The 26,914-nt window shown below is 39.7% G+C and overlaps 1 protein-coding gene across 1 annotated transcript in view; it reads right to left on the reverse strand.

Annotated features, from left to right (window-relative positions):
• The window catches only part of CACNA2D4 (calcium voltage-gated channel auxiliary subunit alpha2delta 4), a 160,228-nt gene that overhangs the window by 87,938 nt on the left and 45,376 nt on the right, over window positions 1-26,914 (reverse strand). The window contains exons 15-16 of the mRNA XM_070947986.1: window positions 17,108-17,235; window positions 6,167-6,244 (exon numbers count right to left, since the gene is read on the reverse strand). Of these exons, the coding sequence (XP_070804087.1) occupies window positions 6,167-6,244; window positions 17,108-17,235 (206 nt within the window). The remainder of the gene's footprint in view (window positions 1-6,166; window positions 6,245-17,107; window positions 17,236-26,914) is intronic.

A 26,914-nucleotide genomic window follows, 5' to 3' on the forward strand; every position in this document is an offset into this window, starting at 1 on the left:
GGCTAATGTCTTGGTGGTAAATGTTCCAGAGAGATTTGCTGAACTACTATGCAACATTAGGTCATAGACTTGAATCTAGTCATCAGGTGGATCTCTTGTCTAAGCCAAGAGGCATTATTTTATTCTATTGGATGGACCACCCCAACGATGCCCTTGAAGTGATGTCCTGGTGTCTGGAGGCCGTGCGGATCTGGATGGGGAGGAACAGGCTCAGGCTCAACCCATCCAAGACCGAGTGGCTGTGGTTTCCGATGTCCCGATATAGTCAGTTGACGCCATCGCTGACTATTGGGGGCGAATCGCTGGCCCCCACGGAGAGGGCTCGCAACTTGGGTGTCCTCCTGGACTCACGGCTGTCTTTAGAAGAGCACTTGACGGCCGTGACTGGGAGGATTTTTCATCAGGTTCGCCTGATTTGCAGTTGCGTCCCTTTCTGGATCGGGACTCCCTACACACAGTCACTCATGCCCTCGTTACCTCCCGCCTGGACTATTGTAACGCTCTCTATATGGGGCTCCCCTTGAGGAGCACCTGGAGGCTCCAACTGGCGCAGAGTGCGGCTGCGCGGGTGGTTATGGGAGCAACATGGCGCTCCCGTGTGACACCTCTCCTGCGTGAGCTGCACTGGCTCCCGGTGGTCTTCCGGGTGCGCTTCAAGGTTTTGGTTACCACCTTTAGAGCGCTCCATGGCTTAGGACCCGGCTACTTACGAGACTGCCTACTACCACAAACAGCCTCCCACCGGCCGGTATGCTCTCATAGAGATGGGCTCCTCCAGGTGCCGTCAGCCAAACAATGTCAACCGGTGGCCCCTAGGGGGAGGGCCTTCTCTGTGGGGGCACCTACTATCTGGAACGAGCTCCCCCCGGAGATACGGAGGATCCCGGATCTGCGCACTTTCCGCCGTGCTTTGAAGACACTCCTATTCCAGCAGGCCGGCCTGGCCTAATTTTTTCCCCTTCTTCTAAATTTTTAAACTCAAATTTTAATTCGTTTTAAATTATTGGGGGTTTTAAATTGTCTCAGGCAAAAATTATTTAATTGGGTTTTAATCATGTCTTAACTTTTGTATTTATGTGTTTTATTTTGTGCCTGTTCACCGCCCTGAGTCCTTCAGGAGTAGGGCGGTATACAAATTTAATAAAATGAAAATGAAATGAAAATGAAAAGATAAAGGTTTCCCTGTCCAGTTATGTCCGACTGTAGGGCAGAGTGTTCATTTCTGTTTCATAGCTGAGGAAGGCAAGTTGTCCAAAGACATTTTCTGTGGTCATGTGGCCAGCATGTCTATACACCAAACACACACAGAATACTGTTACCTTGCTACCAAATTGGTACCTACAGTGTTTCCCAAAAAAAAGATCCTGTCTTATATTTTTTGAACCCTGAAATAAGCACTTGGCTTTATTGCCATGCGCTCAAAACGCCGATTGGGCTTATTATCAGGGGTAGTTTTATTTTGGGGGAAACAGGGTATTAATCTACATACATTTGCATGTTTTCATACTACTATGTTGGCAGGAGCTGGAGCAAGTAATGGGAGCTCATCCGTTGCACAGAGCTTGGGTCTCGAACCTGGACTGTCAGCTTTCCAGCTGACAAGCAAAGTGTCTTTAACATGTATATCCCACCCTTTAACCAAACCAAGGCTTCTTACATGAGGGTCCATTTTTATCTTATCCCCGCCAAAACATCTCTACGATAGAAATTGGACTGAGCATTAATGAGCAGACAATCGTCACCTGGAGAGTTTCTGTGGCTGAGGTGAATTTGAACCTATGTTTTGCCAGTCCTAATTTAACACTTTAACACTGCACCCACTGGCTTCTTCGTATGTTCTTAAAAGGTACCATATGTATTTATGTATGCATTCCTTTATACTCCTGACATTATTTTTACACATTCAATCATGTCAGCCTAAGAAGTTATAAAATGTTTTTCTATCGAGACACCTTGTCTACCCCAACATGTGGGAGGGGGCATTCTGCTCCCTTTCGCCTTTCAGATCCAATCCAGGAGCCCTCAAGCAGTCGCATTCACGACAAACCATTTGTGCAGAATGCCCCCTCCCACATGTTGGGGTAGACCAGGTGTCTCGATAGAAATCACTTAATCTTTCCCCTGGCTCAAGCTGATGAAGGGAGGAGAACTTGTGGCTCAGAGGTTAATTCAACTGCCTAACATGCAGGAAGCCCAAGTTCAAATCCGAGTAAGGGTATGGCTAGCTAATGAGAGCTAAATAGCTTGAAATAGATCTATACTAGTCTCCCTTTATTTCTTTATCAGCAAAATATAAATTATAAAATATATATATCTCATGGAAACCTAGGAAAAACACTTCATATATAATCAGGACATAGTTCACAGCTTCACATGAGCGTTACTCATGACCAGACCTACGCTCTCAATGTATATTTTCATGACTATTGGGAAGTTAATACCTAGGATAAGAATAAAAGGAAATAAAACCCAGCACACAATTCTCCTCTACCACAACTATGCATCCTAGAGCATGAGAGTAATTGTCTGAAATGAGTCAGACCAAAGGCTTAAGGAAACAGTTGCCATAGCAACCTCCTTCTCTATTCTGATTCTGCTTAGAATTAAAACGATATCAAATAATTTGAGAGTGAAGAGATAGGGCAAAAATCTATTGGTGCTAAATGACCTTCTGTAGATGAGTCTCCTTTCCGGTCAAAATGACATACAAAATATGTAAAAACTAATAAGCAAAATATAGTTTGATAGTGGGAAGAAAGGCTGCAAGCAAAGAATTCTAGTTATTTCTGATTCATTTTCTTTGCATAGATAAGACTCGCTCCCAACAGTTAACCTATTTCCAAGGAACTCCTCATCCCCCACCCTCACTCAATGCAGGAATGGTCCAAGGCTAAGTCTGTCTGACGTCTGTGCCCTTCTGAAATCCAACTGTATCATTGCACAACAACTGACAGTTAACAGTTTCACCCCATGCTGCTATGTCACTGCTAATGGCTCCCTATAGTCCAACACAGAAGGCAGAGCAAGGAATAGTTGCTACAAGCTGTTACAGTCAGGAACAGGAATTTCTCTGCTCTTACAGCCATCTGTGGAAATCCCAGGGAGCATATGAAAGGATTCTTGCATTTCTTACTTAGTTCCAAATATATCTATAGCTGCTCACTCCAAAACCCCCACAGCAATTCACAGCAATTGTTTTTTGGGGAAAAAAACAAAACAAAATGGAAACACTTCAGTAAGGCTTGTCCCACTGAATTTTGAAATCCATTTGACCTAAAACAACAGCAACTTGCAAGGGTGGCTAGATTTCATTTGAGGAGGCTTCTTTTTGGCAGTCATTCATGCTACTGTTGTTTTTAATTTCCCAAGCAAGCAAAACAAGATCCCTTCGTGATGTGGGATCAGCAAAACAATGTCTTGAAATCCTTTGTGCTGGGAGAAATCCTTTGTGCTGGGAGGAGAGGTTTGGATTCAGGTTCTGGCAGGAATCTGAAGATTCCAGCAGGAACTTGTAGCATCCTTTAAAATAAATATACATCCATGTGTGTACTCGTAGACATGTAAACATGAATGAAATGTACCCACGCTGATCTGTCCATGCTTGAAATTAGCAAGCAAAGATTGTCTTGCAAACCACACTCCTCAAATGACGTCATATACCCTTCATGTACCCAGACCAAGGAGATGCAGATTCTAGTGATTTCACTGGGACCTTAAAACTCTCAGCAGCTGCAATGTCAGTTCAACCAATACAGAAGCTCGGTTTAATGATTCACATGACAGAACATTCAGTCATATTATCTAGAGCAAAGTGAGGTATTTCTGATCTCTCTCTCTCTCCTTCCCTCTCTCTCTCTCTTTCACTCACTCACTCACACACACACACACACACACACACACACACACACACACACACAGAGGAGATAAAGTTTTAATTAAGTGATAAGTAATAATTATGTTTCAGTTAATGTTCACTTGGGGATCAAAAGCTGTTAGGAAGATTACAATATTGAATGGACTTTCTAAATTCACTTGAAAAGGCACATGTAGGCTATTATAAAGAGAGTATTCTTCCAAGGTGATTCCAGCTGGAAAATACTATAATTTACTCAAAGAATTTACTATAATTATCTCAAATAATTTACTCAAATTTACATTATAAGAATTATATTATTGAGAGGGATCCAGAATATCAACAGAGAAAACTAAAAGACTGAAGATTCCTGGTTGTGAATTTGGCAGATTAATTTGTGTCCAAGAGATGGGTTTTTTTTCTTGCTGTGGACATTGCCATTGGCAGACATTAAGGTATTATTTATTTATTTTAAAGGACTTACAGTACATAGTCACTTATATTGCAATTATAACCCCGAGTGGCTCGCAAAACAGTAAAAAAAAAAAAAAAGCAAACATTCCCAAACAGAACAGAACAACAATTCTCAGACAAAATAGAATAAGAACTCAAGAAAATAAAAACTCATGGCATCCCAGGAAAAGCACTTTCCCACATATCCATATACTATCTTGATGGGCTCCATCCTTGTTTTTTTCAAACTTGGAAACTTTAAAAAGTGTGGGCTTCAGCTCCCAGAATTCCTGCTTGTTGGCTGGGGAATTCTGGGAATTGAAATCCACACATCTTAAAGTTGCCAAGATTGAGAAACATAGTTCCATCCCAATGTTTGTGGGAACAATCGTGTTTTCCAAGTTTTCCAGAAAGCTAAAAAGTTAAGAGCCTGACAGATGTCTGGAGAAAGAATATTCCACAGGCCAGGAGAAGCTCTGAGAAGGCACACTTCTTGATCCTGCTAGAAAACTACATTTAAGGAAGGGACCTAAAACGCGCCCCCTTATCTGACCTGTTGGATAAGCAGATACCCATACATTGTTTTAACTATTTTATAAGTTGTCAGTTGCTCAGAATCACTATGGCGAGTTGGGTAGCCACACAATCTGACATACATACATGAATGAATGAATGAATGAATGAATGAATGAATGAATGAATGAAAGAAAGAAAGAAAGAAATCTACTCAGAATAGAAATGAATCCTTGAGTATTCCCAGTTGTCCAGGTTCTAGATAATGGAGATCTTTCATGTTTTGCCTATTCCAACTCATAGCAAAGATGCAAGATTCTACAAAGACCTGTCTTCTTTCTTCTCGCATCCAGCAGATTTTACAAAGAAATTCATCTAAGGCTGTATGGGTAGCAAACTTGATATGAATGTTTCTGTTTGGATGCTATAAATAGATATCACCATGTCCATGATTGAGCATGTATCTAGGGGTATTTTGGGGAGGAGGGTGATACTTCTGAAGTTTCATGATTTTCCCACTTAATCTCTTTTTAATCCTCATCCGTCAGTCCTTCCACACCATCTGCTTTTCAATTATTGCTGTCTTCTGAGCTGTGGAATGGCTTGGTTTGATTAGAAACTGCTAATTATCAGCTACTTCCCCCCCCCTTCCAAACCCTGACTATAATAAAAGCACTTTAAAGGGCATGATCGAGGCCCTCAAAACTCATTCATTATCTCTTTCCTTTCAACAATATTCATACCAGTTCACGGATTCATAAATATCAAAAGGGCGTATACAAAAATGAGATGAACATTTGTAGATTTCAGTTTCTACATGGATGAGTGGAAATAAACACTGATGCAGTTATTATGCAGGGCATCATCCCAACATTTCCATCAGGTTTATTCCATATTGTCATTTTAGCACCTGGGGAACTATGGTCTTGGATGAAAATTAAGTGAAAGGTCGTTTGCTTTTTGTGTGTTTATTTTTATGGAGTTATGAAAAAGTTGCAAAGCACAGAAGTAATATTTGCTGGGCACAAAAAGGACACTGCAACAATACACATGACATAAAACTTAGGCCTAGTATTAACAGCAAGGATTTATCCTTTAAAATTAATGTTGGAAGTTTTTGTTAGGACTTCCACAACATGCTGCAATTGACCACTAGATGGCAGGAAAGCATTTTCTTTTTCTCTTTGCTGCCATCTAGTGGTTGCCTGATATAAAAATTCCATGTTTGGCCCATTGAACTGATGAACCTGCCAATTTCCAGATTCACATTCAGACAAATAAATAAAAACAAGTAGAGGGTCTCCCCAGTGTTATCCCCAACTTCAAGTGCATTGAAACAAGTCCTACCTGCAGCAATTCCTGTCTTCCCACCAATAGTGACAGTCACAGATGTGCTTACTGTTACTGCCTCAGGCAAACTTCCCTCTGTTAAGACATAAATGTAGCAAATTCAAAAGCTGATCCTGTATCTCAAGGGAAGAGACTCTCAGAACTGACAGACAGTTAATTCTGTTCATAAATCAAATACAAAGTTTAGAACATGCATAAAGACCAGTAGATGTAGGATCTCCATGTTTAGATGATAATTCCTCAGAATATAGGAGAGAATTAATCAGATTGTATTGTGATGGGAAGAATGTATGGGGTAGAAGGGGAAGAATCCTGCTCCTTGTGGGGGGAGGAAGAATATAAAGGTAGTCCTCGACTTACAACTTTTCATTTAAAGACCAAACAAAGTGATTTATGACCATTTTTCACACCTGCAGTTTCAGCATCCCCATGATTACATAATTAAAATTCGAATGCTTGGCAACTGGCATGTATTTATGATGGTTGCAGGGCCATGTGATCACCTTTTACGATCTGATTCACTTAATGACCACATTACTAATTTAACTACTGAAGTGATTTACCTAACAACTGTGGCAAGAAAGATTGTAAATGGAGCAAACTTTAAATTTCAAATCTTTATTGTCAGTGCACAACATATGTACAATGAGATTGGTTGAGTGCAACTCCCCACAACATAATACAACTCACAGTGAAGACAGAAAATCCCTAACCCAACAAATCATATTAACAACCCCCAGTCCTATTGCACCAGTTTGAAAATGTTACACATTGCACCGGCCCTGCAAGTCCATTGTACTACGTAGTTATGTTGTTATTTTGCATTGAGGAGTCTGACAGCCCACGGATAAAAACTGTTCTTCAGTTTGTTTGTGCGGCTGGCTATACTTCCCGATGGTAGGAGGATAAAGAAGTGGGGACCAGGGTGTGAATCATCCCTGAGGATTTTCCTCACTCTTCTAAAACTCATATAATTACTGTCTCGCTTAGCAACCGAAATGTTGGGTTCAATTGTGGTTGTAAGTTGAAGACTAATTGTATCAGGAAACCTCTTCTGTTTGATGGCTATGTCTCTGCATTTTTTTTGATAGGGAAACATGGATATGCCTGAATCTAATGGTTTGTTTTGCTGCCAGGAAGAGATTTAAAAAGAAGTAAGAAATCAGTTTGGGTTGCTGATCACCAAAAAAGATGCCTTGATCATCCTGACTTACAGTAATATATTAGAAGTCCCTAATGTTCAAAGCTAGAATTATGTCTGCATTTCCCAAATCAAACTAAAGAGTCCTACTTGCTTATTCATAAAGCAGCCCTAATGTCAGTGTTTTGCTAGAAAATACAGATGTCTGAATTTGAGGATGTACTTATTTTAGGGACATAACACTGAAAAAGAGAAAATCCTCTTAGCAAAACAACTGTTTTTTCACATTGATGTATAATGAACTGTCAATTTGCCAAAGTACAGCTTCAGATTTATTTTTATTTAGCTCTCTAGTCTAGAATTCTAAATATCTTTAATAGGAAATGACTGTGGGTGTCAACTAGTAATATTAACACCATTTCCTGGTCAAAAGAACTAAAGGTTTTAGAGGGGAGGAGAATGTTCATTCAACTGGATGTAACATTCTTTTGAGCTGTGCTTTTCTATCTGCATAGGCATCCAAACCTCTGGTCAGCATTGCTAACTGTAAAGGTTCCCCTCGCACATATGTGCTAGTCGTTCCTGACTCTAGGGGGCAGTGTTCATCTCTGTTTCAAGGCCGATGAGCCAGTGCTGTCCGAAGACGTCTCCGTGGTCATGTGGCCGGCATGACTAAACGCCAAATGCGCACAGAATGCTGTTACCTTCCCACCAAAGGTGGTTCCTATTTTTCTACTTGCATTTTTTACCTGCTTTCAAACTGCTAGGTTGGCAGAAGCTGGGACAAGTAACGGGAGTTCACCCTGTTATGCAGCACTGGGGATCGAACTGCTGAACTGCCAACCATTCGATCGACAAGCTCAGATTCACTAGACTAGACATACCCAATTCCTGCATATGATTTAGTCTCCAGCCCTCTAATCATCTGTGTTGCTCTTTTCTGCTTTTTTTCCAGAGTCTCAACATCTTTAGCTTAACAATTCATTAAAGACTACAAATTCTCTACTGTAGCTCCAGTAGTTCAATTTTGACAGATGAGCACTGAATGATTAAACATATAATAAAATGTTTCTACGTAATTAGAGAAAAGTCTTCTTCATCATTTCGAGATTTCTTTGTGCAAGCTTTTGTGGTTATTGTACAAAGGCACATTGAGTCACATTACAACCCACTTGTAGTCTGAAGTAGCATAGTTGAAAAATAGGTCCACCTCCTCTTCAGCTGTCTGGGAAAGCATAGGTTTTGAATCCAGTGGAGCCTAGCTAGTTTATATTTCCTTGTGTTGTACAACTGTTCCATGCTGGGGATATTCTGAATATTGATATTTATTTTTTATTGTAGTTTTCCTAAAATTACAATTAAAAAGCTAAAAACTAATGCAAACTAAAAAAATTAAAAGAATAAAAAATAGTGTAGAAAAAAGAAAAACAAGAATATAGTAAAGAAAAAGAAAATGATAAAGAAATGACTATTCATCACAAAAAGTATGAACAATTTTAATAACTTATCACCTTTTCTTAAAATGTAACAAATGTTCTTTTCTTCCCATATGCCATTTGATCCTTATCAACAAAAGTCCACTGAAGGTAGATAAAGATAATAACATACCTATTTTAAACATGATCAAATAAACCAACTTTATAGTCCTTCCTTTTAGCAATCTTAATTATTAATCCTTCAAATAATGTCCTAGAACTTGATTTTTTTTCTTATTTCTTTTTTTGCCTCTTCTCACATAATTTTTCAAAACTTTAATAAGTCTCTTTTATAAATCCAATATAGGAAAATTATTTAAGTTACTCTTTTGATTTATTATTTGTGTATCTCTTTTAATTATTAAGGTATCATCCAGTTTTATTTACATGTCTAGTGTAGCATGACTTTTTTCGATGACATTCTTGTAGCCTGCCATTTTAAAATCCACTTTCTAATTAGTCTCAGTCTTGTCCAGTAAAACTTGTTCCTCCTCCATAACATCTTTTAGACATAGCCTATCTACAGAACCATATTCTTAAAATTAACTGGGTTCATTTTTCAAAAATATCCTTCAACACATCCAGTGTTAAGGTATTTTTCTGCAAATTTAAGTACTCTTCTTTTTTAATTATGTTTAGTTCCCTCCAATGTCCAACCAAGCCTTTTTTTAAAAAAAGAATTCTAAATAAAGGCATTTTCCTATGGGAAGGATTCTTAAGGTTAATTGCACAATATTATTTCAAATCCACCTGGACTTTTAGTCCATTTTTTAGCTTCCTAAATCAAACTTCTAATCATTCTTTTTCTGTTTATTCCAAAATAACTTTTTAAAAGTCTTTAAATTTTTATTTAAAGCTTGTTTTGCCAAGGATGAAAGAAAATTCACTCAATGTTGTAAAACTTGTTGATCCAAAGGTTTGTAATAGCTGAGAAGCAATTAACAAGCAATTTCCAAAAGTGATTAAAAAGGAAACATGTAAAGCCAATATCTTTTGAAAAGGTGCAACTATGGTTTGAACAAGATAACTGTTCCCTTGTTTCTCAGAGCTCTAACCCTGCCAGAGACTGCTATCTTGTGGCTTCCTTGTGAGGAACAGTTGTATGGAGCGCTTGTGGGTGATCTCAAGTTCTCTCCTTGTCCAAATTACAAAGAGCTAGTCTACTCATTGCCAGCTCTTTGTTTCACAATGGACATCACTTCTACTTTTAGTAGAGGCATTTTAGTTCACCATTTTTTATTCAGAAGTCTGAAAGATCAGATTTCTGATTATATTTTTCCTGACTTTTATTCCTTACTTTCTTTCCGGTATATTGCTTACTTAATGTTCCATGCAACAGAAGGGATTTCTTTCTCTTCTTTCACCATTCCAACACTTGTCACTTGTCACATTCTTGGCTTGATCTTTAGTGCCCAATATGTCCTGAACATAATTTTGCAGCTTCATTCAGTTTTAGCTTCAGCATTTTTGCCTTTTTTTTTTTTTTTTGAAAAAAAAAATCCTTGGAAATAGATCTATGAGAGGCCTAAGTGCATTAGTCTTTATACATTGCATCAGTCCTTATTTTATGAAATTTCCTTTGGGATAGCATTCATCTATATACTACTAAAGGGATGCGGTGGCTCGTGGCTAAGACTCTGAGCTTGTCAATCAAAAGGTTGGCAATTCAGCGGTTCGAATCCCTAGTGCCGCATAATGGGGTGAGCCCCCATTATGTGTCCCAGCATCTGCCAATCTAGCAGTTCGAAAGCACGTAAAAATGCAAGTAGAAAAATAGGACCACCTTTGGTGGGAAAGTAACAGCATCTTTGGTGTTTAGTCATGCCGGCCACATGACCACAGAGACATCTTCGGACAGTGCTGGCTTTTCAGCTTTGAAATGGAGATGAGCACCGCCCACTAGAGTCAGGAACAACTAGCATATATGTGTGAGGGGAACCTTTACCTTTTATATACTACTAAAACTCTTATTATGTTTATCTTTCTATTTGTATTTTCAGGTTAGGTCAAAGTGCGTTATATCACAACATTTTTAATCAAGGTGCCTATAATCCATTAACTACAATCCATTTTCAAGAGCCTGGTAGCGCAGTGGACTAAATGCTGTTAAAGTAGCACTTAGTTGCCAGCTGCCTGCAATTATTGCAAGTTCAAATCTCACCAGGCTCAAGGTTGACTCAGCCTTCCATCCTTTCGAGATAGGTAAAATGAGGACCCGGATTGTGGGGGCAATAAGCTGACTTTGTATAAAAAAGAACACCGCTGGGGGGTGGGGGGGCGAAAGCCCTACTAAGCAGGTATATACAAAAGTATGAAGGCTATTGCTTAATGCATTGTAAGCTGCCCTGAGTCTTTGGAGAAGGGCAGCATATAAATCGAACCAATGAACAATAATAATAATAAACTTAAAAGAATGCATTAAAAAATCCAGGATTGATGTGGAACTGAAATTTCTATGATGTTCAGACAACTTTATTTGCAAAGTTGTGGCTGTTGCAGCACCCATGTGATCATGTGACCATGATATCTGATGCACTCTGCCAACTTCCCATGAGCAAGGGAAGCCAGCAGGAAGTCAGAAGCTACTTCTGCTCCCATTGTCTATGAAGATTCTCAGTCACTCAAGTTGTCTCTCTGTTGACTTTTAGAGTGTTAATGACTGGCTGATTGAAAAGAGTATAAATCAGAGGTGGGTTTCAGCAGGTTCTGACCAGTTCTGGAGAACTGGTAGTGGAAATTTTGAGTAGTTCGGAGAACCGGTAAATACCACATCTGATTGGCCCCGCCCCCATCTATTCTCTGCCTCCGGAGTCCCAGCTGATCGAGAGGAAATGGGGATTTTGCAGTAACCTTCCCCTGGAGTGGGGTGGGAATGGAGATTTTACAGTATCCTTCCCCTGCCACGCCCACCAAGCCATGTCACGCCCACCAAGCCACACCCACAGAACTGGTAGTAAAAAAATTTGAAACCCACCACTGGTATAAATCCTTACTTCCCCACCAATTAGTTAAAGTCTTCAAGAAAAACCAAGAAAGTCTAGTTGCTGTTTGAAAAATATACCTTTGAGTCCTGTTTCCACTGTCTTTTTGCCTGCCTGTAGTAATTTTATCTGTTTAGATATAGTAAATGTTGATTTATTATTATAGTTTGTTTGCCATTACAATTATTTTTCTATTTATGATGCAGTATATATTCTTTTTATATAATAATGGGGCCCTCCAGCACGGAGGTAAAAAAAAATATGGTCAGCCTAGAATTTAATGTGAATTTAATGATGTGACAATCTGGTCGCATCATACTGTATTACCCTTCTCTCAAAGGATGACCCAATGGGTCACAGGAATGTCTGATATGCCTATTTTATGATCATGTGGTAGCTAAAGATCCTTTCTAGGGCTCATTTACTTCGATATGCAATTTTGAGGATGAGCAAACAACTTCAAAACCATGCAGCAAGATAATAAAAAGACAGATTTACTCAGAACAACTCACATCCTGCGACAATTCCTTTAACACCATCAGACTTCAACATCTGCCTACCCCAGATCTTTGGGAAGGACTCAATAGATGGATAAAAATGCCAAATCGAGTCTGAACATCTGGCTGATTGTGCAACGAACCATCAAAATGGCAAAGGGAAGCTTTATTTGGAACAGCTTACATCTTCCAAGAATACCTTTAACACTACTAAACAACAACAACATCTGTCTATCCGAGGGCCTTGAGAAGAACTTGGTAAGTAGACAAAAATGCCAATCCAGTCTAAATATCTAGCTGACTGGGCAACCTGCGCCACCCAACTCCCATGCTATGACTTCTTGTAGGGCATCCCTCTGGATCCTAGCAGATATTGTGGGATGTTCTGTGAGAGTCAAGATAGACCCTTGGTGAGATCCAAGATCGTATATATCCAAAATCATTTCAAGGTGCTGGTGCTCACCTATAAAGCCTTACATGGCTTAGGCCCGGGGTATCTGCAGGATCATCTCCTGCCTTCCTCCCACCGTCTGATGCGCTCACACAGAGCGGGCTTCCTCAGGGTGCCGTCAGCCAGATAATGTCAGCTGGCGGCCCCCAGGGGGAGAGCGTTCTCTGTGGGAGCGCCAACCCTCTGGAATGGGCTGCCTCAGGATGGCCCCGGACCTCCTCTCCTTCCGTCGCGAATTGAAGACATGGCTTTTTTACCAAATGGGCTGAATCCGTAGGGGTGACTTCAAATAATTTTAATAATTTTTAATTGATTTTAATTTAATTTTAAACTGATTTTAATTGTTTATGTAATTCTTTGTTTTGTTTTTGTAAGCCGCCCTGAGTCCTATGGGAGAAGGGCGGCATATAAATTACATAAATCAATCAATCAATCAATCAATCAATCAATCTTTCCTGTTATAGCAATGGAGCAATTCGTTTTTTATGTTTTCGTATTGTACTCATACACTGCCCAGAGTCACTCTGTAATGGAGATGGGTGGTTTCTAAATTTGATATAAAAATAAATACAAATAAATAAATTCCATTATTATTAGAATCTGAGGAAAATGAAATTGACAAGATCTCAAGGAAACGAAGGTGTGTTCAAATGAGGGCATTTCCCATCAGCATTCTGAAATTACTATGCAATGTTTCTTCCTGAAATGCCTGTCCAAAATAATACATTAGGATGCTGGCAGATTAATTTTAGATGCGTTTATAACATTAGCACACAGTGCTTGCAGGAGGTGGGTGAGTGTTGAAAATAACCAGCCAAAAGGTTATGCAATTTATGGACAATCACAAGTTGCCATATTATGGACAACAGGAAGATGGAGAGAGAAGAAAAGTGTTTCCACTTATTCCTGAGGAATAGAACCACAATAATTGATGGAACTGGTAACTTTTATTTTTGAAGGTACCAGCCAAATGAAAATATTAAAGGAATATGACGTAATAGAATCAACTGGCCAGCATAAAACTTGAGAGGAAGCACTCCAAGCTAGCAGTATATGTCAGGACCGGTATGAAACAAGATCATCAATCTTGGTTTTGTCACTTCTGTTTACTGCAGCTTTGCAAAGTGGTGTGGCTTTGTGGAGCCATCTTGAAGAGGCACTTCACTAAATCTTGATTCTAGGCAGGGGTGAAATGCTCCTGGTTTGGACCGGATCGCCCGATCCGGCAGCGATGGCGGCAGGTGGTTCGGAGAACCGGTAGCTAAAATCCCTGCCCCCCCCCATGCCCACCTGAGTCGTGCGATCATCAGAGGCTTTTTTTTTAACTTTTAAAAAGCATTTTTTCTACAACCTCTTCGGTGGAAAAAATGCTTTTAAAAGGAAAAAAAAAAAGCCTCTGATGATCGTGCAGCTCAGCTGGGATCGTCAGAGGCTTTTAAAAGCATTTTCTCTACAACCTGAGGTTGTAGGAAAAAATGCTTTTAAAAGTAAAAAAAAAAAAAAAGTTGGCCACACCCACCCAGTCACATTACCCTCCCATCAAGCCACGCCCACAGAACAGGTAGTAACAAATTTTACATTTCACCACTGATTCCAGGTCTAAGGTTTTTCAGCTTTCAATCTCAGGAGTCTTACAATCCAGCTGTATTGGTCTGACTAGTTGAAATAGTAATGAACTGATAGCTGCTGAAGTTAAATGAAAAAGAAACTAAAGAGCAATAGAAAGTTCAGGTATTCTCATTCAAATCCTGCATGCGCTTTAATTTTCCAGTTCAACTTCTTTGCTCCCCAATCTTGCCTTCCTTGTTGTTGTCTTCTCCACCCACCCTTCTTCCCACCACAACGCCAAAAAAAGATTCACAGTTAGCGCATTATGCACCATCATCATTGCGCTTGAGTGCAGAAAAAGAGAGCAGAAAAAAACCCCTTTTAGATTCATTTTTAACCACCATATATTTGTATTTACAAACCAGACTTTGTAAACTTTCTCCTCCTCACTATGTTTTAGTTTCTTATTTAGCAACAGTGTCCATATCCAGTGTCTCCAGAAAGATAACATTTATGAGCCGGAGGCTTTCCAAGATTCCAGAGTCTAAAATCTAAAGTTTCTGGAGTCACCTCATTGATCTATCTTTTAATGTATATCCTGCATTAAAGTACACTGACTAACAGCTTTAGATTGGAGAAGGGGAAGTTTTCTTCCATATGCAACCTTGAGGGAAACACAGCCCAACAGATTGTTAGAGTGGTGTGAGCAGTTCCTGTTTACAAAATCTGGAGTGGTCACCATCCCTCCCTCAATCCATTTCTAAAATACCTGTTGGGTGCGGTCACACATGAGTGTTTGCTGCCTTAGGATCTACTCTGCAAGCATGGGATCCCCTCTTGTCAAACCTTCAATCTTAAAAAACCCAAATGTGTTCATGGTCTGCTGCAAGACCATAGAAGAAGCAAATTAATTCATGAAGGTGGAGGAAGAATAGCAAACAGAAGCCTGCTGTGGAGGGCATAGCCTCAAGCTTCACTTCATACTGATTAAGGCAACCACTAGATAGCAGAAAAGAGACACAGAAGACTACCTCTTTGTCATTTATTGGTAGTGACAAAACTAAGGTAAGGTAAAGGTAAAGGTTCCCCTCGCAGATATGTGCTAGTCGTTCCCGACTCTAGTCACTCCATGACTGTGGGTGTCAACTAGTAATATTAACACCATTTCCTGGTTAAAAGAACTAAAGGTTTTAGAGGGGAGGAGAATGTTCATTCAACTGGATGTAACATTCTTTTGAGCTGTGCTTCTCTATCTGCATATGCATCCAAACCTCTGGTCAGCATTGCTAACTGTAAAGGTTCCCCTTACACATACAGTATGTGCTAATCGTTCCTGACTCTAGGGGGCGGTGTTCATCTCCATTTCAAAGCTGAAGAGCCAGCGCTGTCCGAAGACGTCTCCGTGGTCATGTGGCCAACATGACTAAATGCCAAAGGCATACAAAACGCTGTTACCTTCCCACCAAAGGTGGTCCCTATTTTTCTACTTGCATTTTTTATGTGCTTTCGAACTGCTACGTTGGCAGAAACTGGGACAAGTAACAGGAGCTCATCCTGTTACGCGGCACTAGGGATTCGAACTGCTGAACTGCCAACCTTTCGATTGACAAGCTCAGCATCTTAGCCACTGAGCCACCACGTCCCTTGTACATAAATTAGGTAGAACCTAATTTAATAGTCCTAAATCTTGATGCAACTTGCTGTTACCATTCCACCCCCAACAGTGTGCTTGAGCCAACTGATAATGGCTTGTCTAGGCAATCCCTGAGCATCAGAACAGGCGGACTCCCCTGAGCATAGTTGCTAAGTTTTTAAATGTTGGCTAATATTGGGATGGGGAATCTATTTGAGAGGTTTTCTTGGGACTAGGGAGCTGTGCTTGTGCCAGGGTGATTAATGAAGGCATGTGGCACAAATTATCCTTAGAGTATTTTTGCGCAGGACCAATCTTGGCTGCTTTACAGAATGATTCCATGTGCATCATTATTCACTGTAAGCCAGGGGTGGGCAAATGTGGCCCTTTTACAACCTGTGGACTTCAACTCCCAGAATTCCTGAGACAGCCAAGCTGGCTCAGGAATTCTGGGAGTTGAAGTCCACAGGTCATAAAGGGCCCATATTTGCCCACCCCTGCTGTAAGCAAACATGCAGTACTCCATTGCTGTGGCAAAGGAGAGATGTAGTGATGCGCAGTTGCAGTTTAAGCACTCCCTGGACTTCTGGGGAAAAACGGTGGACTGAAGATAGACTGGCTCTTCATCATTCCTCTTCAGACAAGGTGAAGACTTGAGATAACCCACAAGGGCTCCAGTCAGGAATCTTTTATATCTAAAATGACTTAGAACATAGAATAACAGAGTTGGAAGGGACCTTGGAGGTCTTCTAGTTCAATCCTCTGCTTAGGCAGGAAACCCTACACCACTTCAGACAAATGGTTATCCAACATCTTCTTAAAAACTTCCAGTGTTGGAGCATTCACAACTTCTGGAGGCAAGTTGTTCTAACTGTAAGGAAATTTCTCCTTAGTTCTAAGTTGCTTCTCTCCTTGATTAGTTTCCATCCATTGCTTCTTATCCTGCCTTCAGGTGCTTTTGAGAATATCTCATCAAGCATTGAGATATTCTTGAATTTGCAGAAAGCTGCTTATTGAACAGGGGTGGCACCCTTTTGGCTATAAAACAATCAGCACAAATCAGTTGTGAGCTGCACTCATGGAAAATTAATGGCCCCACCATTGATTGGTTGGGTGAAGCAAGGACTGAAAATATTCTCGCTTCTACTGAACTCTGTCTTCTGACTGGCTAAGCATTAGCTGTTTCAAGGGACAATAATTCATTGTAGGTACCTGCTTCTTCCTCAAAGGAAAGGCTATAAATGAAGCTCCCTGGAGGATGTTCAGCTGCTCGACGATACCAAAGGGGGAAGTGGTCCATGGTGAAAATGCTTTCCTTATCATAACTGGTCAAAAAGTTCCTGGAGTTGAGGAAAAAAAAGGAAGAAAAGCAATACAATCATATCACATGATCTTCAAAGCACATTTTAAAAACAAACAATTTTTCTTTTGATCCAATGAAGTGTCCTGGTGTGCAAAACACACACCCTATTACATATCCATCTCTTTCGCTTCTCTATTTCACTTATGGCTATAACCTTGTTGCTTGTATCTTTATGATTTATATTGTTCTTTTTGTTTTGTAGTATGATTTGATTGCTTATTTAGTAACCTATGACTATCACTAAGTGTTGTACCTTATAATTCTTGATGAATGTATTTTTTTCTTTTTATGTATACTGAGAGCATATGCACCAAAGACAAATTCCTTGTGTGTCCAATCACACTTGGCTAATAAAGAATTCAATTCAACTCAACTCAACTCAACTCAACTCAACTCTACTCTACTCTACTCTACTTTACTCTACTCTACTCTACTCTACTCTACTCTACTCTACTCTACTCTACCCTACCCTACCCTACCCTACCCTACCCTACCCTACCCTACTCTATTCTATTTATCAAAACTCTGATATTTCATTTTTGTACATCTGGGTTGTTCCTTTGATGTCTCTGCTTGGCATCTTCTATTGCTTGCTTTGTACTGCACAGCATAGACAGCATATTATACTTCTTCTCACTGTATGCATATTCAGCTTCCTTCCTGAGATTTGCCATGTTCCAGAACTTGAGCTGGATAATGAGAAATCAGAAGAAGAAGCCCACAGCAACTACAAGTAGTCAGTGCTGTACATCTCCAGTGCTCGGCATCTGTACTTCCACTGTGTCATATACATCTATTTTGATTAATCCTAGGAGACCAAGAACATGAATGGAGATCCACCCAACTATAGAATGAAGTATTTTGCAGGCAACATCAGATCACACTCCACCAAGCTGACAATGCTTCCAGGATGACAAGGAGTATCACTAGCATGCCAAGAATGAAGCCTACTTTGGAAAGCTTCAGCATTTGCCTGGCTTGTATAGGCAAAAGACATTGTGACGGGGTAAAATGTGTGGCTGGAGGATAGCAGATGGGTGTATGTCAGGATCATGGACTTTTTTGAGGGAAGATTCGGGACAAGAAGAAGTGAGCAGAAAAGGGAGAATTGCTTCAATACTTGACTTTCATTTATCTCTATGCATGTTCAGAAATATAGATTTTATAGATAGCTGTGTCCTTGCTCTCTCTTTTTAAAATCTTCCAATTGTTCAGAAAACATGATCCATGAATGCTCTAGCATCTAATAAGACTAGAATCCATGCAGACAAGTGAAAAGCTTATTCTACTCAGGAAGGTGATTTCCTTCCTACTCTGGGATGCTTTCTTAGAACTCTCTCCTCCGCCCCCACCTTCCGAGTGTTTCTATGTACAGCACAGCTACTCCAACCTGACTAATAATAAGGAGTGGGTGCAAATGATGATGGTTGCAGAAATGAAATAAAAAGAAAGAATTTACCAACTAATATCTACCCTGTTTCCCCCAAAATTAGACATCCGCTGATAATAAGCCCAATCGGGCTTTTGAGCGCATGGCAATAAGGCCAAGCGCTTATTTCAGGGTTTTAAAAAATTATAAGACAGAATCTTATTTTCGGGAAAACATGGTAATGGTCTGTTGCTTAAACCCTGTGCAGATATGCATCCCTTAGACTTGCTGATAAATTGTATTTGAAGAAAGTGTGTTTTATTTTTTGGTAAACATGCAAACTACATTAGCTCCTCTTAGCTCCCTACTCCTATTTTGACTATGCTGCTTTGGTTCCCAAGTGGACTGAAATACATCTCATTCATAGGGTGAAATATATCTCATTCACGAGGTGAAGTGCATCTCATTCACAATGCATGTCTTTTTTTTTTTTTTTTACCAACAGTATGTTATACACAAATATGTGTGTCATTTTATTATCCATTACAGAACTCCTGGAAAGATGAACAGGTGTTGTATTTTACAGCTTATAGTTCATTTTATAAACATTTTAGCATATTAAATAAACTGTGTCTCCCAGGACAGATTTAGATAGATATATTAGGTTCTCAAGGCAATCTTTGACTATATAAACCCCATGTTCCTGATTTTAAAGTATACAGAGTAATCAGGATAGCCAATCAGAACAAAATGTTCAAAGCATTTTGAAACCCAAGATTGATATGGACTATACAGGGCACACTTTAAGCCTGAGTTATTAAAGTCATGAACATTAAATACTCTCATGTTGATATACGGCTAAATACACATAATTGATCTGTAGACTTGCCTGTTACATATTTGAAAGTCCCTCAGAGAGTAATGCAAATTTATCTTTGCAAATCCCACCATTCTCTTTGTTTTTCCAGGGTGCAATATGCAGGTCAAATATGAGAATGCATCACACGTGCATGAAATAGTGATCCTTTATGAAAAAAAAATATGCTGAGTGACAATAGATTGATTTAAAGCAATTATAATATCCTGATTTAAAGCAAGATAGAAAAATTTATTTCACCCAGTAGCTTCTGTTGTAGTGATGGGTTATTTATTTATTTATTTATTGATTAATTGATTGGTTCGATTTATATGCTGCCCTTCTCTGGAGACTCAGGGCGGCTTATAATGCGTTAAGCAATAGCCTTCATACTTTTGTATATACCTGCTTAGTAGGGCTTTCAGCCCACCCACCCACCCCCCAATAAGTCAGCTTATTGCCCCCACAATCCAGGTCCTCATTTTACCTACCTCGAAAGGCTGGAAGGCTGAGTCAACCTTGAGCCTGGTGAGATTTGAACTTGCAATAATTGCAGGCAGCTGGTGCTATTTAACAGCACTTTAGTCTGCTGCGCCACCAAGGCTGTTTAGGTATAGATTATAGGTTGTTTGATGTGCACTAAATAGACACATTAAATAGGTCCTGTAAGCATCTAGAGAACTGTAGTCAGAGTGCACAAAAGGGCAAGGATTGGAGGATTAAGTATTTTCTCTGTAACTGATGGTAAGAAAGGTGGTTCCAGTGGGCCTGCTCCTTTATATTTTCCTTCTTTCCTTCCTTCCTTCCTTCCTTCCTTCCTTCCTTCCTTCCTTCCTTCCTTCCTTCCTTCCTTGTCATCATGCATAAGAACTCTCCACCAACCATATAATGAAGTAGAGATATCTAAGGATGTACAGATGACTTCTAACAACAACACCAGTGTCAAGGCAAAGTCCAACTTGTGCTAGAAATAAGATATTTACTTATTTATAGAATTCCTATATCCCTTCATCCCAATGAGGTTCTGCTATTGGTGCACTCTTTGAACTGTTGGTGTACAACAATAAAATAAGAAGATTAAGACAAAATAAACCAATGACGACATCAACTGTCTATCCATCTGGCATCAATGATTTTTACCACAATTCCATTTCCAAAGGTGTTCCAAAAAACATCACATTTTTTACAAATCTTCAGAGGAACTTGAACTTTGGAGCCATTCTACTTTAGATAGCAAGCTCTTCAGAGGAGCAAAGTCTCCCAGGGAGCAGGTATTCTGTCTTCATTCTGATTGGGTAAGCAGATGGTCTCACAGGTATTGAGACCCCAAACCATGCATGGCTTTATAGGTGATATGTAACGCCATGAATTAAGGTAAAGGTAAAAGTTTCCCCTCTGCAGTTGTGCCTGACTCTAGGGCAGGGGTCTGCAACCTTAAACACTCAAAGAGCCATTTGGACCCGTTTCCCATAGAAAAGAAAACACCGGGAGTCACAAAATCCTTCCTATGCCTGACTATTTCTTGAGTGGCCACAAAACTAGCATACTGTATGTAGTTGAATTAAATGTTCTGTTTTCTTCTGAAACTTTTATTTTCTTGGATTTATCCATGGTTGGCCTGCCGGGGGTTGAAAAGCTCAATAAATTGTGTGCCGGTGGGTGTCGCACATTGGTGGTTGTGATGCATATTTTGAGTGACGGAGCCGCAGCAGAGGGGTGAAAGAGCTCCCCCTACTCTAGGGGGAGGTGTCATCTCCATTTCTTATCCGAGGGAGCCAGTGTTGCCCAAACACACTTCTGTGGTCATATGGCCAGGATGACTGTACACCAAGGCACATAAAAGAAGCATGAATTATGGCAGACAAAAACTAAGAAACTTACAAGGATATTCCTATGAAAGAACATTTTCTTCTTGGAGCAGGTGAAGAAAGCTTTTTCACAACTAGTTCAGTAGAACTAGCAACCCTAGATTAGCTAACAATAACTGGAATTCTAGGTAAGCTAGGTAACTGAGGACAATTAGCCAGTGGAACAACTTGCCTTCAGATGTTGTGGGTGCTTCATCACTGGAGGTTTTTAAGAAGACGCTGGACAGCCACCTGTCTGAAATAGAATAGGGTCTCCTGCTTGAACAGGGGGTTGGACTAGAAGACCTCCAAGGTCCCTTCCAGCTCTATTCTGATTGATTGATTGATACCAACAATGATATTTGTTTTTTAAATTTTGATTATTTCCCTCAAAGTTTTACACCTTAGGTGACCAGTCAGTTCATTTCTATGGATAGACTACCCTGGAAGATGGTGAAATGATATCACATAATAGCAATTTTTTTCCTTTTTTTTTTTTTTAAAAAGCAGCCCTTAGAAAGAACTATTTTAATTGTTTCTCTCTCTCTCTCTCCCTCCCTCCCTCCCTCCCTCCCTCCCTCCCTCTCTCTCTCTCTCTCTCTCTCTCTCTCTCTCTCTCTCTCTCCATATTTTTCAAACTGGGTGGCTTCTGAAATGAGAGGCATATCAAATTGAATAAAGCAAAGAATAGGAAAGAGAAGAGAAAAGATGTCCAATTGGTAAGAAGGAACAACTTTTAAATAGTTCCCTGGAAGTCTTTTTTGCACAGTTCTGGGTAAAAGAAATGGGAAGGTTAAGAAACATTAAGTAAGTCCCCCCCCCATTATTATCCCAACCCATCTCAAAGAGAATCCCTTAAAGTGGTACACAAAGACCCTACAAAACCCCATAAATTGCAATGATGGCAACTGGAGTTGGCAAATTATGGATCTCCTACTTTGTCTTTTGCTAGGGGCAGACTGCTGCATACTTCAGAACTTCTCAGCTCACAAGCAGTGAAAGGTATGTAACAATGGAAAAAATTGAGGAAAAGATAACAGAAAGCTCTCCCTTTTTGCAACAACGTATTTGAACAGTAGGAAAAAAGGAAGACCCACCTATCTCACACATCACTTCCAAACTTTTTGGGCACTTTTTGCTATTTTTAGAATGCCAATGCAAACAATTCGGCAAACTCTAGGAAACAGCCTATTCATGAAGGATTATCTCACAATGTCTATAACAGGGGTATCAAACTCACGGCCTGTGGGCCGGAAGCATCATATGCTGGCCCCACCCCTGCCCAGTTCAGCGAAGGGGGGAAAAGTCTCGATACGTCACGTGTCACCGCCATGACGACATGAGTTTGACACCCCTGGTCTGTAACATCTAATGTTTGCTTTCATGAGTGAATGCAATCATAAATAGACATTTCCAGTGGCCTCTAACATTCTCAAATTTTTTGATTTTCAGTGGGGTTATTTCATATGACCAGCTGTCAATTTTCAGCTGTGAACAAAAGTTAGAAATTTGAGATGAACATTTTGTGGTAAATCTAATTGTATAAAAAGATTTATATTCCATTTAATTAGATCTGCAGAGGAGCTTATATTGAAATTCAAAGTCATTATAGCAATCAAGGAAGAAAATAATTACGAGGCTAAAAATTACACCAGACTTTTCTAAATCCAATATGCAGCATGCATGCCAAATCAAGATCAAATTGATTTATGGTGTTTGAAAAGGCCCTTAGATAACCAATCTACCTAAATCTTGAAAATGGAGGTGGCTAGAGCAGGATCATTATGAATAACTTTAGAGAAGTTCTCAAGGTAATTCTCTGATGTTTGAAAAAGAGAGAGAAATGCCAACATTAAATTTAGGACCTGCTGTTTGCAATATCTAATACTGAGCTATGATGCCCTTCTTAAAATCACAATATTATCAATATGTAATAAACCAACACAGAATGGCCTTCATAGAGAATCATCTCTAATTCCATTTTCATTTTCAGAAATTATATCTGGCTTATAAAACTGGCATCTTATAATTTCTCAACAACTATTGAATTTTCTCCCTGTCTCAGGACAGTGTATTCAGGCCTGACAATTACGTTGATTTTTTTTTTGCAGATTATACTGAGATTGAGCTCTGTAGAAAAAGATTAATCGCTCTACAGAGAGTAATAATAGCATAGATAAGGGGTTTATAGTAAATAGTTAATTGCAATAGCACTTAGACTTATGTACCGCTTCACAGTGCTTTACAGCACTGTGTAAACTAAGCAGTTTACAAAGTCAGCATATATTGCCCTCAACAATCTGGGTCCTTATTTTACCCATCTAGGAAGAGTGGAAGGCTGAGTCAACCTTGAGCCAGTCAGGATTGAACTGCTGAACTGCCGGCTATCGGCAGTCAGCAGAATTAGCCTGCAGTACTGCTTTCTAATCACTGCGCCACTATGGCTCTTAAAATAATATAGAATATTGTTTTATTTCAGATTCAGAATAGTTGCAGGAAATGATAATTTACAACTTCCCTCTCTTTTATTTGTAAGTATTCCTTTTTAAAAACGAAACTCTCATTTCCCTTCCCCGCCCCTAGGGGGAGATACAAAAGCCAATAGGGGCCTGGTGGCTCAGCAGACTGATAGCATTGTGATTAACATCAGCTGTCAGTTTGTGGGGGCAATAAGCTCAATCAGGCAGACTGAGCCTGTAGTACAGTGGTCTAAAGCACCCTGTTATTAAGACCAGCTGCCTGCAATTACTGCAGGTTCGAATCTCACCAGGCTCAAGGTTGACTCAGCCTTCCATCCTTTCTAAGGTAGGTGAAATGAGGACCCAGTTTGTGGGGGCAATAAGCTGACTTTGTATAAAAATATACAAAAGTATGAAGGCTATTGCTTAACGCATTGTAAGCCGCCCTGAGTCTCCGGAGAAGGGCGGCATATAAATCAATTTTTTTAAAAAAAATTCTCTACATTTCCAGCATTTAATATCCATTGAATCAGGGTCAGCCTGGATATTGGTGGTCCCAGAAGTGAAATCCAGCCTGTTCTATCCAGCTCACACATGAACTGGTAGCACCGGTGGCAGGAGGCTCCGCCAGGACGTCATTAGGTCCCATTTTTACCCTCTGCGCATGCGTATCCACACGCTCTTGTTCCCGAACCGGTAGCAAAGGTAAGTGGATTTCACCGCTGGGTGGTCCCCCCCAAAAAAACAGTTTTTCAACAAGCTTTTTTCAGAGCAGAAAAGAAAGTTACAAAATTGGACATCTTAAGATGGGCTAGAAGGGGTCAATCTAAATTTATTTATTTTATTTACTTATTTATTCAAGTTTGTTATAGCCGCCCAACTTCAATGGACTTTGAGCATTATACAAAGCCACCAAATCCCTAAAGACAGATAAAACATAAAACCACAGAGACATCTCAGATGAAAATAATACTAAAAGCAACACAAATCAAATCAAATAAGAGCCCCCAATAACCCTGGGCCAGATTATTACATAATACACAATCAGGACATGTGTACATATGAAGGATTGGAATGGCAGTGATACCCAAAAAATATGTTTCTAAGTATGCATGTAGCTATTACTCAATAAAACATAGCATGGAAATGTGGAAGAGGAATTCTTGGAAATGCTTGAAGAATTCTATGATGAATTGTAAGATGTGCCAGGTGCAAACTTATAAAAGGATGTAATGCCTTTAATGGCAAAAGTTGGACAAACAGATATTTAAATTGGCTAAATACAATAGTGTAGGAGGCAGGCTAATAGATTTTTAGAAAGATTCTTTGCTTATTGTTAATGCCTCCTCCAATGTCAGGCATAAGGAACCAGAAACAGCTCAAGGAGTTGATCAGAGTGATATGTTTACTGCTACTCGTCTACTGACACGTGCCACACTAATGCACTCACTACATAATTACTAGATAAATACTGTAAAGCTTTAGGGAGTCAGCCGCTTCCTCCCTATCAATGACTCAAGTCTAGCCAAACTTTTCACTCCTTGCCCCAACTGAGCTCCAGATTCCACCACATCTAAGCAATGTAGATGGACAATTTATATATGGACACTGCTGACAGGAACCAAACAGACTATATAATAAGAAATTGAAGATGAAGAGGTCAATCACTTCCATAGGCTATATGGGTTAGATTTAAGAGAGTGTGTACCAAAGCACATGACCCAAATCCCAGCTCCAAAATCCCAACAAAACACTTTGTAAGTTCTTTTGAAACTCTGGCTAAAATCCTAACCAACACTTTAAAAGTTTTCTTTTTGGCAACCTTTCAACAAGCTCTCTAACTTGTCATCATCGGGCCCCTACTTTCAGTTTAGAAGCTGTGGGTATGCTGCGAGATCGGAGTTGTTGCCTTTCTATGTTTGCTGCTGTTGACGTATGCTGGTTAGCCTGCAATTCTGTGTCCTGATTGGAGGGCAGCAGTTTTTTCTTCTGCTTCATTATCCTAGCTGCAGCCTGACTGCGTGTTAAAGGCCCAGCTTTCCCTGGTTCCTTATTACTAACTGTCAATTGCAAAGAAGGAAGGATTCTGGTAGGCATCACAACACCGCTGATTGCTTGTTGAGCTCTCAGCCTATCTTCTGGCTCGGTTCTCTCTCTCCCCCTATTGCTAGCTATCATCTGCAAAGAGGGAAGGACTCTGGCAGGCATTACAACACTACTTGTTGCCTTTTGGAATCTCTGCCTATAGAGATTCCAGTGGTGTTGTAATATCCTTCATATAAGCTTTTGTGATAGCTAGGAAAAGTTACATGACAAAAATAAAATGGGTGTACAATGACTTGAATGTTGATTTTCAGCATCAAATAAGAGAGGACAGGGACAGGTATCTCAGTCAAGAATATACTAAAGCAGGATTTTTTTTAAAAAAAGTTAAAGTTTAAAATTAAAGATCTTTTAAAGAAGATCAGATAAATAGGTCAAACATTGGTAGTTTTGGTAAGCATAGGTACCAGAGAACAATTTTGATAGCGGTTAGTGATGTTAAAAGAAGTTGAAAAGATTATACTGTGACACTTGACAAACAGGTTTGTAGAAGAAAGTTGCAATAGTATTCACTGAACCGTTGCACAAATTCCTCACTCAAAGTTTTATTTAAGAACTTACTAAGAAGATGAGAGCAGTCCACAGGAAAAAAAAATGCTACATAAAATGGGTAAGTTTCAGAGAAGGTAGAGGGACGTGAACTCCAGGATGTTCATAAGGGTGGCAATGGGGCTAAATGGCAAAGTTTACGATAACATCATCATACAAACAGCACAACATGTACTAATGTCAGATATTAAGAGACAAATGCACAGTGGCAGCATTTGTATGATGATTCATAGTGAAAGCGTTGTCATTTTGACTTCATTGTGGGGTTTTTTTTCCTAGGAGACTGCTGATTCAATCAGATAGTTAATATTAAAATGCATAATAGAGGAAACAAAAAAAACCTAGAAAAATTGTGTTTGCTTCATTGACCTCAGCAAGGCCTTTGTCTGTATGGATCATGTGAGAATACAGAATATATTAAGGCTAATGAGTTTGCTGAAACATCTCTTATGAATCTTTACAAAGAATGAGAT

The sequence above is a fragment of the Pituophis catenifer genome, unplaced genomic scaffold (assembly GCF_029215685.1).
Source record: "Pituophis catenifer annectens isolate HBS135680 unplaced genomic scaffold, rPitCat1.0.hap2 SCAF_7, whole genome shotgun sequence".
Lineage (NCBI taxonomy): Eukaryota > Metazoa > Chordata > Lepidosauria > Squamata > Colubridae > Pituophis > Pituophis catenifer.